The 12,995-nt window shown below is 45.3% G+C and overlaps 1 protein-coding gene across 4 annotated transcripts in view; it reads left to right on the top strand.

The window, feature by feature from the left end:
- The window catches only part of SRGAP2 (SLIT-ROBO Rho GTPase activating protein 2), a 207,340-nt gene that overhangs the window by 178,932 nt on the left and 15,413 nt on the right, over nucleotides 1-12,995 (top strand). For all 4 annotated transcript variants that reach the window (XM_077839100.1, XM_077839103.1, XM_077839102.1 and 1 more), the window contains 2 exons: nucleotides 3,658-3,882; nucleotides 8,076-8,155. In XM_077839100.1, coding sequence (XP_077695226.1) covers nucleotides 3,658-3,882; nucleotides 8,076-8,155 — 305 coding nt within the window. The remainder of the gene's footprint in view (nucleotides 1-3,657; nucleotides 3,883-8,075; nucleotides 8,156-12,995) is intronic.

Below are 12,995 nucleotides of genomic sequence, written 5' to 3'. Positions count from 1 at the left end.
CATGCTTACTTATCTATTGTATCTATTGTGCTGGGCCTGTCAGCATTGCAAATGGTGACTAGAAAAAATTTCAGCAACCTCAACAGAGTTCTTGAAATGAAAATTCATATTACTGGAGTTAGCCTGGTAAGCCAGTGGAAGGGCAACATGAAGGAACAGGGTCTGGGTCCCAGGCTAGCAAGAACTGGAACTGCTGCAGACTCTGTCCTTGTTGGGGTAGGTGGGCTCAGAATGCATAAGATCCTTACTCCCCATCTGGTGGCAGAGGGAACCCAGCCTTATTCTCCTTGCATGCTTGGGCCTCTTGAGGATGCTAAGGGGAGGAAATGCTGCATCCAGACACGTACTTGACCCCTGCATATATACTGTATGGAAGCTGATAACGTCAAATGGGTGGTCCAGTGCTATTGTCCTTCATCATGTTCACATTGGGGCAAGTACAAAAAAGAGAGTCTGAATTTGGGAGGAGATGTTTAAATTCTCTGTGGTATATACACAGTATTTGGGCCTGAATCAAAATCCGTACACTCCTAAACTTTGGCAGAGACTGAATCTGAACTTCACATCCGACACCTTTATAACAGACTGAACAAAAATTCTGGATCAGAACATCCCCAGAAGTTTTTTGGATCTGGTGCTAAATTTTGCAGCCTCCCTCCAGAAATCCCCAAAGTTTCCTGAAACGTTATACGAAAACCAGGCACTGTCCCAGTGATGATATGTTGGCATTGTTCTGTAGATTCCTGTCTGGTTGACCAATCGCATCAGGGCAATGACAGTACAAGAAGAGTCAACCTTCCATACTTCAGAGCTGAATTCTGAGGCACAGCCCTGCAGAGCTCAGTCATCTTAATCACATCATTTTGGCAGCCTGGAGGATGGATGTCTCATCCTTTTCCTCATGATGGGTTTAACGCCTTGTACTGCAATTTGAGGTTTCAGCTATAAATAACTTAGAGGGATATGGAACCTCTTGCCCTTTCTCTCATTTGTCTCCCACAGGGCATTAAAACTAGCTAGACAAAGCAGCCCTTTCTGCCCTCACTGTGACTCCAGTAAAATGGAGAAAAATTCGGCTTCTGGAATGGATTCATGTTCCCATTGGAGAAATAGTGTGTGTTTAGTTTGTATAGAACTTGGGAAATATATTTCTACAACTGCTTTGAGAAATCTTATTGATTTTAACTAATAAGTATGTTGTGGCCATTGAACGACCAGTCTTACACAACAGTGCAACAGACATTATTCATGAAATAAAGCATAGCCCTAAAACTCAGAGGACCAAACTCTGTTTAGACATGCATATGCAACTCCCACTGACTTCTGGAGCTGAAATAAAAATCACTGTAGCCTGTTGAATTGTGTTGGCTCCGAATTGGATTAGCAGCACTTCCAAAACTAACGTGAAAAGCAAAGGACTCTAAATAAAACCCAAGGCTGACTTCATAGCAAAACTGAAAGTGATGTAAATGCAACCTCAGCCTGCAGACATACTCCCTAAAGTTGTGAAATCCTCAGTACTACAAACTAAATAGGCCCAGGCCTGGTCATACTTGGATGGGAGACATTCTAGAGTAACCCAATATGCAGTAGGAGATGGAAATGTTGTTTCAGTAGATTACTCTCTTCCTGCTAAGTATTGAAGGGCTGCCCCAGTTTGATGGTAAAGTCATCATATTTTCTAGGGAAACTGTTTCCACTTGCGATAATTACGGAGCCCATTTCACTTGACACAAGCTTAGTGGAATGTTTGTTCACCTTGCATCCCATCTAACTATCATGGCTAAATATGTATTTTCATTGAGATGGTATTTTTCTTCCTGTCCTAAATGCTGTGCGCTCTTATAAACAGCTTTGGGCAATAAGATTTCTCAGAGCAGTTGTGCTGATGTGTTCCGTCTCAGAGGTGGCTGCATTTCTATGGGGAGGTGAAGTGATTCCTGCATGTGTAAATTTGCAAAGCACTTCAGACTTCTTCTGGATGCAAGCAGGTTATTAAAATAAGATAGTATTATTTTGGTTTTACTGCTAATGTGACAATCTACATTAAATAATTCAGAGACTTGAGTCCTGTTACCTGTGTTTGAGGCACTAGTACATCAGCTGCTCCTGAGAGATGCCCAGTCTCTTATGTAAAACTGGGTAGTGAGTTGAAAGACCCTTATTAAACTGTTCCAGGGCATTTGTTGAATCCAATCCTATATATTGCAGAAATTGTTATTGCACTGCGGAAAACCAAAAAACATTCACAAAATCTTTTCCTCCATCCAAGCTATGACATGGGAAAGGGATACTTTGTAGTGCAAGAGGAGAAACTTTCCACAATAGTGCTGTGAAATTCTTCTACGCCTTGGGATGCTCATTCCACAGATGTCACTTCTGGAGTCATTGAAGTGAATGTTCCCTTCCAGCCTTAATAGCTTTTAATTATTTTAAGAAGTGAACTAGAAAACAGGGTCTTTCAAGGGGCTTGTTTTGGAATTTAGCTCTGTGTTTGGTGCTTAACCATGAACTGGTGCCTTGAAAGGGTTAAATTACAGGTTTGGGGTTAAAAATTATTCAGGTTCAGGAAGTGTTCCTGTGCACACTCAGTGTTCCGGCTGCACTTGGCAAATCCTACAGATTGGCTCCAGGAAAAGCAGCTGACAAGGTCTTTGGGAGGGGGTTTGGTTTGGAGAATACACTACCTAACTCACGCTACCAAGCACAGAGTCCGGCAGAGGAGATCAGGTTTTGCTCTGGAACTGGATGCAGGGCTGCAGTGAGATTATAAACAGCAGTCATAAAGCAGGATATGCTTCTGCTTGCGAAGTCAGCTCCCCAAAGCCTTTCAAAGCAACACAGTCCCCAAACCTTTACATCCCTTGCAGGTTTTTAGCTCCAACTGGCCTTGCTTTTCAACTTCAAAGGGCTTCAATACTTCCCTGTAGCTAATACTAAAAGTCCTAGTGGCTGCTTCCATAGTGAGCATTGGCTTATTCTTGTGCTATTGGGAGCCTTTGGGCTTGGAAAAAACTCGGTTTCAAGGAGGGTGCAAATGGAAAGAAGCAGAAGGGCTCCTTGGTTGCCAGCTCCCTTGCTGTGATGTGTGGAGCAGCAGTGGCTCAATCGGGCCTGCCTTGGCCTCCTGACTGGATGTAAGGTGTTAACACAGCAGCTGCTATGGGAGCGGGGTGCAGAGAGTCGACCGCATGTAAATAAATCCCTGGCAATGATATTCAATCTGCGTGAAGAATATAGCTATTGAAAAGAGGAACAGTCTGACATTTCCTTTCTTTCCCAATACTGCGTGTGCTGATTGAGGGGGATGTTAAGGAAATGGAAAAATGCCTTAGCAATTGAATAAAGAAATCAGCAAGCAGCAGAGTTTTCTCTGTTTTTTCAGTACAGATTTCAGCTAGGAATCTGTCTTCATGCTAGCCCTGTCAGATCAGGTTGTCAGATCCTCGGAGGTGCATCTAGAGGAGTTCCTCCCTCCCCAGTAAATGACATCAGCCTTATTTTTCTTTTATTGACCCAAAACGTTCTGTTCCCAGCAGAAGGGGCTTAAAGAGCAGAGCACCCAAAGCTAGCCCCCTTGATTTAGATGTTGGTTCCCTAGCAGGAGGTGTCGGTATTGTTGGCTCATACTAATCCTCTTCTCCCTGTCTTTTGCAGTTTATCTCAATTCAGTGAAGAGAACATGATGGATCCCTACAACTTGGCCATCTGCTTTGGGCCCACACTGATGTCTGTGCCTGAAGGCCACGATCAGGTCTCCTGCCAGGCTCATGTCAATGAGCTGATCAAAACCATCATCATCCAACACGAGAACATCTTCCCAGGACTGAGAGAACTGGAAGGCCCAGTCTACAGCAGGGGTGGAAGCACTGAGGATTACTGGTACAGTAGGAGCCATTAGGGAGCAGAGGAGGGGGGCCAGCACTTAGTTATGTTCTCATTAACTAATTGTGTGTTGTAGTCATACACACTGCATTTTGTTGAGTTCCAGGGTCCAACACCAGTCCCAGAACTTAAAGGAGTTCAAAAAAAAAAGGGGGGTGGTGGAAAGAACAAGATTGCTCTTGTCCTGTCAGGGAGCCAGCGACTGACATGAAATAGGCCCTGTAGGAAATAGCCAGTGAACCAAATGTCAAACCTGTGCTTCATTCTGTTGAAGGAGAATAAATGACCACAGTTAGTCTTGTAGCTGTGATGATCATACTCCCTTGGAGGAGGACACACAGCCACTATTTTGATTGTGTTTGTCCCTTATATTGTTCGTTCTTTCCTCATTTTTCTGCCTGTTCTAAGTGACAGTGCTTGAGGTACAGGGTTGATTGCAGTTGAACCTAGAAAGCTGTAACATGGGCTAGTTTTCAGGACAGTACCGATCGGGGGGGAGGGGGGGTGAAATACAAAATCACCATTTCCATCCAACCAAAACCCCAGGAGGCCTGGCCCTGCATTCTGTTAGAAGGCAGCATCTGGAAACAATTGAGCCAGAGCGGCTCCTGTCATCTGGGGTGGAAGGTTGTGGAGGGAGGGGGAAGGGAGGTGTTTGCTTTCCTAGTGGTTGAATTGATCTCGCCCACCTCCTGCTGACAGGAAGAATGTTTAACTGTCTCGCTGCCCTTGCCCCAGGAAGGCAAATGATTTTCTTGTATTGATATTAAAAAAAGAAGCAAGTCACTCTATTGGCAGAGCTTGTTGACTTTTTTTCTACCGTATTACAGGATAGGATAACTCATCAACCATCTGACCACCAGATATGAGATGTGTGGAGAGGCTGTTTTTAACAAAGGGCTATTGCAATGGCATTTTGATTGATTTACTCTTCATGGCTTGCATTGGTTTTACTGGCTGGCTGAGCTGTATGGACTGACTTTTAAATCCTTTCAGAGACCTGTATTTTCATCATGTGTGAGGTTTCCCCTAGGTGGATGGGAGCTGTCATAAGGAATGAAAAAGTTAAATGTTTAGCACGTGATTATTATTACAATTAATGTATTGTATGTGGTGTTTATTGTGTTAAAGTGTACATGGAACTTGACAGGGATGTGTAGGGGGCAATCCCTACTGCAAATACAGTACATGGTGAAGGGGTTTTGTAACTTGTGTTACTCTAGTATCTGGCTCCAAGTGCTCTTTTCACTTAGAACTTGCTTTGGAAAACGTGAGGGTGCCTGGCTTCAGACATGCCATTGGATCCACAGCTGAGAAAGTGACCATGCAAAATCATGTCCTCCTATGCTGACGGTCACTGCATTTTGGGGGTGGGAAGGCAGAGTCTCATCTGCCTTAAAAAATACATGAAAATGTCCTTCAGGTTCCCATCACTTATGTTGATTTACTTTGCTTGTCTCTATTTTATTTCTAACTGTCTCCATCCCCGCATCCTCCCCCCCATTTCCTACTTACGGGGGAATCCAGGGAGAGGTGGAGTTCAGCGTGATTTAAAATTCTTGAAAAAATTAATCAGAGAATCATCTGGTTACCATTCAAGCCTTGTCTTAGCTGTGGTATTAAGTGGTTGTTAGTTATTGCCCACAGGGCTTTCTGCTGTAGAGCTTGTACATGGCAAATTGGATCCCCTCTTGGCTGAGCTTGTTCATCAAACAAAGGGAGTTGAGTGCATTTGCACCTGAACGCTGCCTCTTCCCCAGCCTCAACCTCCACTGCCTTCTCTTGTCCTCACCGAGTAACGTACAAATGATGATGCTCTAGTGCAGAGGCCTCCCGTGGCTAGGAGCCATCCTTGATGTGCGCTGTGCACATTCCTTTCCATGCTCTTGCTTTGCGGCCGTCACTTTCAGTCGGCAGCTGCTGGGAAGGATTGAAATGACTTGTGCTGGGAGCCGACAGGGCGGGACACAATGTTGGGTTTGCAGTTGAGATTTAGGTCCTTGATATGGGCACCTTTAAAAAACCTATCACATGTCTGTGTGTCTGAGCAGATTGACCCCACATGAGAACAACCTCGTAATATACAGAATTAATTGGCGGGGGGGTGTGTGTCAGAGTCAAGGAACCTTATATGAGAACATTAGAATCGATGAGGAGAACAGTTTATAAAGATGCTCAACTTGACTTGCACTCCTCTGGCAATATATATTGCCAACACTCCCTCAGTATTCACATAGCACTCCAGCAGCATAGCAGTCCTCCTTACAGCATCCAAGCACCCATGTGATCGTTCGAGAGAAAGGATCTCTTTACAGCAGGGGCAGGGGTTTTTTGGGTTGGAAGTGTCCTATGACGGGGGAGGGAAGAAATGTGATCCTGCTTCTCTTTTCACAGTGTTTAGATCATTAGAGCTATTTGTATGCTACATTACTTCACGATCTGGGTGAAACTTTAGCCTGTAATACTATAGCCCTCCTGGGGCTTTCTGTTGGCTTTAGATTCTTTTATTAAACTTTGCAGAGCCTTTATCCTGCCTAGTAAAGGATGGGAAAGTTAACGAGTGCCTCGTGAGGTATGGTCTTTGAAGAGGGCTAGGAAGCAGAGTGATTGTTGTGTGTATTGAGTGTAATGAGACCCTGGGATTGTTCAGGCTCCTCTTTTTCTTTTTCTTTCTTTTTTTTTAAATGGGGAGATAGATCTCGCCAACAGATCCTTAAAAGGAGAGTATGAGGCGTCAGTGAACTCCTACTCTAACTTTTTCAGGGCCAAAAAGACAGATCAAATTCTGACCGTCTGAAGAGATGTAAAAACTGCTTTTGAGATGATTTAAGGTCCGCTCAGTCTGGCTCATGGAGGCCATAAACCTGTCTACAAAGGGTCTCCAGTTCTTGCTTCATTTCAGCTTGAGCAAGCTAAGGCTCTAGACCAGTGTTTCCCAAACTTGGGACACCGCTTGTGCAGGGAAAGCCCCTGGCGGGCCGGGCCGGTTTACCTGCCGCGTCAACAGGTTCTGCTGATCGCAGCTCCCACTGGCCGCGGTTCGCTGCTCCAGGCCAATGGGGGCTGCAGGAAGTGGCGTGGGCCGAGGGATGTGCTGGCCGCCACAGGTAAACAAACCGGCCCAGCCCGCCAGGGGCTTTCCCTGAACAAGCAGAGGCCCTAATTTGGGAAACGCTGCTCTAGATCTAGCAGGTTTTCCCTTCAACAGTACATGCCTGTATAGGGGAGGGGAGAGTGTTCCTCATGCGGAATTGTTAGTGGTATACTAACAGAGCAAAGAAAGAAAGTCATTGCTAACTGGCAGTTCAGCTCGGCAGGGTCATTTGGGCGAGTGCGTGAATTCTCTCTCCTCTCCCCTTTGTTTTCCACTTCTTACATGTGTGATCTTTGCCAAGCTCTGTCTCATTTCATATACTAGATAGTGGTGCTTAGGCATCTGTAAATAGACTTATGCCAGTTAATCTGATATGGGAGTCAGTCATTTGGTGAAATTAAGACAAGTACATTTTAAATTGATCAGAAGAAAAAAATCTGAAGCATCCTATTAAATTGTGGAATAATCTCCTCTAGGGCAAATAAGATGTTCCGTAACTTGGGTAACTAATGAGAGCAATGGATAATATCGTGTAGAGAATAATCCTCTACTGGCAAAGATGATGAACTAGCCTTTTATTATGCCTTTTCCATATGTAACATCTAAAATCTTCTGAGGGCCCTGTTATGAGATCTAAACTCTGGTTTCCCTGGTGTACATGAACTGAAAAAGCTACTCCAGGTGCTCATGGAAGTAGAGAGTCAGCTTGATTTTTCAACAACCTAGTTTTCAATGCATGTAAGTGCGTCTACTTCTAAAGAGTGCCTGGCACAATGGAATCCAGGTTTGGTACCACTGCGTGAAGCTCCTAGTATTCATAGAGACAGAAATGTAAGTCTGGAAGGGACCTTGCAAAGTCATCAAGTCCAGCCCCCTGCACTGAGGCAGGACCAAAGACACCTAGGTCATCCTTGAAAGATGGTTTTTAAGAACACGTTCAACCTGTTCTTAAAAACCTCCAATGATGGGGATCCTACAATCTCCCTTGGAAGCCTGTTCTAGAGCTTAACTACTCTGTTGAGTGTGACTGTTTCTGTAGATAGTAAAATGACTTTCCTCAAGTGTAATGCATTGAATGTGTTTCCTCCCACTGTAGTGAAAGTCCTCATGGAGAAACGGCCTCAACAGAAGATTCAGTTCAGGATATAGCAGCTGAGCATCATACCAGCGATGATGGTACGTGATGCATGTTAGCTGTCCAGGGGGTTGGGGTTTTTTTTGTTTGGGAGTGGGAATGCTGTCTTCAGTTGAAATTCAAAGTGCTGATAATCTGTTGAGGAATTGAATCAGAAAAGCTGTTTGCAACATCCACCAAAAAATTGGAAGGCATGCTCTCATCAGGAACCTTTCAAAACTACTTTAAAAAAAACCTGTTTTCCAAAGGTGCCTTCCCGCAGCAGCAAGCATAGACTTCTGTCTTCCAAAATGCTCTGCACAGGCTTTTCTGCTCTCCTGTTGCTGAAATGGGTCTTTGAGCTGGGAAGCATGAGCTAAGCAGAAAGCCAAACAGTCGACATGTCCGTGCCTGCTCTCCCACTCCCCTCTCCATGTGCTGTCTGCCAAGCTTCTTCCCTTTCAGTGGCCTTGGCAGGCAGCCGCATGTTCGTAAGTTCCAATTGCTTTTTTAAAAACAAGCAAGAAAAAACCTCTCCTACGTTCTCCCTGCAAGCCAGTCTCAGGGACAGGGAATCCCTGCTGATTCTTGGTTTCTGTTGGGCTTCTCCTCCACTGCCCTTCTCTTGGCCTGAGGAACTATGAGCCTCACACCACGAAGTAGCCTCTGCTTGACCTTTCCAGCCATCTCCTGATGCTCCCCAGCCTTGTGCAGAGTCCCGGGAGGAAGAGCCAGTACAGCCCCAAACTCATCGATTCCAGTCTCTCACCGCTGTTGGCGAAAATGCTCTTTTAGGGCTTGGGGAAAACCATGCACATGAACTCCTTGTATGTAGTCAGTACCAGTGCATAACAAAGTGTAACTGCCAGCCCGAAGCAGCAAAACTGACTCAGAATGGTGATCAATGCCCAAAGTCAACTGACCAAATAGAACCAGAAATGCATTGTGTTATAATGTCTGCCAGTTGTTACTGTCCTAGAGAAGTGCTTGTGACTAGAGGAGCTGCACCATCTTCAGATGAAAATGTGATTTTTTTTTTCAATTTGATTGCATGTCGTCTTGAGTTGTTCTTTAGCAGCCTACTCAGAAGCATTGGCTCCTTCTCCTGTGCTCCCCCTGCTGTCTCTGCACCAGTGGTTAACTGGCTAACCTATCCCATAGCTTGGACACTTCCATATTGGCTTACTGTTGCTGGCACACTAACAAGGAAGTAAAGACTGATGTGCCATGTTGTCTGCCATCTCTGTTAGAAATGTGGCAGTCAAGGAGGAAAACTAGTTCTTCAACAGGGAAAAAACACAGTAGAGATTTTTAATCCATCTTGTTGGGGGTATTACAGAGAATATGGGTGTAAAATGATGTGCCTCTCGTGTCCCTTTTAAATATCTTGTTCCTCTGGAAAGTCATAATCCCTTTGGAAAGCTTGGGAAAGCCTTTCCCTCTGTTTACCTACCCAGTAAGGAATGACATCACTCGAATGAAAGGCAGACTCTGAGGCCTGTTTACCCAGGACTATCATTCTATTTGCGTACGCTCTGATAGGTGAATGTTCTTGGCTGGTTTTTGAATGCTATTGTTGAATGGTTTGTGTAGCAAAAGGGCAAGGTGATTTGAGATGGGTTGTGTGCTAGAGCTGGGCTCCATCCCAAAGCCACTGGGGCTTGGTCTTGAGAAGCATTATGCAAGGTGAGATCAGTGTTGACGTGGAACTGCTTCCCACAACCTGTATCGAGTATATGGAGTTTGGCGCCTGGAAGGGAGGAGAACTGTGCCTTTGTCACTGCTGAGGGGTCAGGAGGGTTTTGTTAGCTGGGAGGGAAATGAAGGTGCCTTTTGGTAGCAGCGGGGAGGTGAGTTAAACCCCCAAGATAGGCTCTTGAGAGGTGTCTTGGCAGGCCAGCAGGCAGAGGGTGGCCAGAGATGCACCAGGTGAGGGGTGCTGGCAGAGCAGGATCTCTTTGTAGCCACCTGCATGGGCCTGCTCTGCTTCGCACAAAATAGTGCCTTCAGGGTTAACACCTGAGACAAGACAAGCGAAGGTTAGTGGGGCTCAGACCCTCTCTGAATTTGGCCATCAGTCTCTGAGAGAAGAGATTGAAGAGCCACTTGATTTGGATGAAAGAGCTCAGCTTCTCGGCTCTGGGAGTGGTGCTGAGAAGCAATCCCGACCAAGGGGGCTGTCATCTGAGGCATGCTTGGTAGCGTAGGCTGGGTTTGCAAACTAAGTCCTTTCACGCTTCGGTTGGTGGTTGAGTCAGTTTCTGGATGTGAGGTGACAGAAGTTTATCCATCACTCATTCAACTAGCCACTCGCAACACACAACCACCTAGCTGGCTTCAGCATGCTACTCATACCATGGGGGTCTGGTCTGTTTAGTAGATGCCTAGTGACAAACATGTGAGCCTGGAAAATACTTCACCACTGATCTCTAAGGTCAGAAGCAGGATCATAGTGCAGAGAGTTGGAGGGAATCAGCATCTAAGAACAAGGCTGTGGTTTCTGGAGCTGCCATTCTGTTATCGTTCATTGCGATGGAAGAGTGATCAGACACTTGGTGGCTGGGACTGGCACATGCCGGTCATTGATACGGTGAGGGTGCAAGTGCATTTCCATGTTCACAAAGTCATGAATTGGTGGAGAGACAGTGAACTGCTGCTCTCTGGCACAGACTTTGAGACTAGGAGTGGTAGTTGTGTTTGGCTTAGTCATTTGATCTTTATTCCCAGTTCTTTCCTTGGAGCTTGAGCCCAGTAGGGCAGCAGTTCTGGAAATCTGAGTCTAAAATCACTTGTCTGGCTACAATCCAGAGTCCTAAAAGGCAAATCGGAAATGTAAGAAATCAGAGTGCACTGCTCATTTGGAATAATAAACAATTGTTAACGAAACAAAGATGAAATTTTTACACACACAAAATCTGGTCCCTTTGCTTGTAATAAAATGTAAAAAAATGAACCTTACGTTTTTAAATGGTATGAATGAACTGGTTCCAAGAACCAAATAAGCAAGAGGAAGGAAGGGGGCCAGAAGCAGATAACCACATGCTCAAGGGAATCTGGACTGGGGGGGAAAAAAAAGTTTTCCAAGCTGAAAACAAGTGAGCTATTTTTCACTGATGCAAACACCTTGCAGGCTGGTGTGGTCGGATGACTGGAACCCTTTGTGGCTGTCCGTAGACCTGTCTGAAGTGTATAATTTAGTAGAAGCGCTGCCGTCTGTTTTTGTACTCGGAAAATCCATTATTCAAGGCTAAATCCTGCAAATGTTGTGCCAGCTTGGTCTTAGCCCTCGGTCTGTCCATGCTCTGCAGCCACAGACACTAATCACAGTTCTAGCGTGGGTAATAATTTTGTTCTGCTGTTGACTGATCAGACAATGGTACTACAGCCCCTGTTCACCTTGCAGGATTTATGCTGCTCAGAGAATCATGTCCAGGCCACTGCTGACCCTGCTCAGGGAAGCCCTCGATGGCCTAATTCCTGTGCACATGCTTTCCCCAAGGAATAACTTAAAGGGCTTACTTCTTGATATTTGTTTGGGGGGTTTTTTGGTCCTCTGGCTGGCCACTGCACTGCCAAAGGCAGCCATGAAGAAGACTCCCCTAATCTCAATGGCAGGCTAAAGACAAAATAATGGCACGTCTTTCCTTGGCTTGCGCCAGGAACAGGGTCTGTTGCTCTGGAAGGATCAGGAAAAGAGTTATGTGATCTCTGAAGTGTAGTGCTTTAAAAAGAAGCCAAAACTGCCATCATGAGGCAGCTGGCCCCCAGCTCCTTGAAAGATGCTTGTAAGTTGTAGATCATTAGGGAGCCAAGCTCCCTCTGTTACCTGATTCCAGCCTAGAGTTGTAATTTGTATCCTGGCTGCAAAAGAGAATTTGCCAAGAGCAGAACTGTAAATCTTAAAATGATCCAGACAATTTGAGTTGGATCAAGCTGACTTTCTGGACACCTATACTGTCCTCCCCTCCATAGTATAAGTGCCACAGGTTGCTATGTGGTCACTGTGCGTTATGAGACTGTCTATTTTAGATTGTAGGCTCCCCAAGCAAGCGCTGTCTTGTTCCATGTATTGTACAGCTCCGAGGGCCCTGGGTTGTGCTTGATAAACAATGTGCATGATGAATCCAGTGGTGTGTGGCGCTCTGGAGCGGAGTGCCTTTTTGTGAGCTCATTATAACATGGAGGCATTTAATATTTTTATTAGCTTTCATGACAGGCCAGCTGTTGCTCTGAACAGATCAGCCTCCCACAGTGCCAAGATCTGTAGTCTTCTGGTCCCTGCAAGCCGCACAAGGCAGCAGAAATATTCTTCTGAGTAGAGGCCTTACTTCTGAAGCAGCTTGAATCCAGAAGTCTTTATTCCCTAAATGCTTATGAAAACTCCTGCTTGCCAGCACAGAAGGGTTCTTGAGCTGCCATTGGGGAAATTTATTCTAGATTGCTTTTGGCCCCAAGAGCTTCTTGTTTTTTGTGATCTTAGAGTTGAGTTGTGGATTTTTCTTTTCTGGTCATGTTTTTCTTTGATGCAGTGAGACATTTCAGGGTGGAAAATGTGGATGTGATAAACTCAATCCAAGAACGCCTGACCAGTTGGCACTGTCCAGTCTGGCGGTTGTATGTAGCGTATGTGTAGCTACATACCACGGGAAAGGCTCTGGTGGGGAGAGGCAGCCCGGAGAGGCAGCAGGGACAGTACACTGATTAAGAATAGGTTTCAGAGTAACAGCCGTGTTAGTCTGTATTCACAAAAAGAAAGCTGTAGCTCACAAAAGCTTATGCTCAAATAAATTGGTTAGTCTCTAAGGTGCCACAAGTCCTCCTTTTCTTTTTGATTAAGAATAGCCGTGTAGATGGGGAAGGCACTGCTAAAGCATGCAGAGAGCCATGTAGGGTACGTACGCT

This window comes from Eretmochelys imbricata, chromosome 21, assembly GCF_965152235.1.
Source record: "Eretmochelys imbricata isolate rEreImb1 chromosome 21, rEreImb1.hap1, whole genome shotgun sequence".
NCBI lineage: Eukaryota > Metazoa > Chordata > Testudines > Cheloniidae > Eretmochelys > Eretmochelys imbricata.
This window is presented reverse-complemented; position numbering and strand designations above follow the sequence as displayed.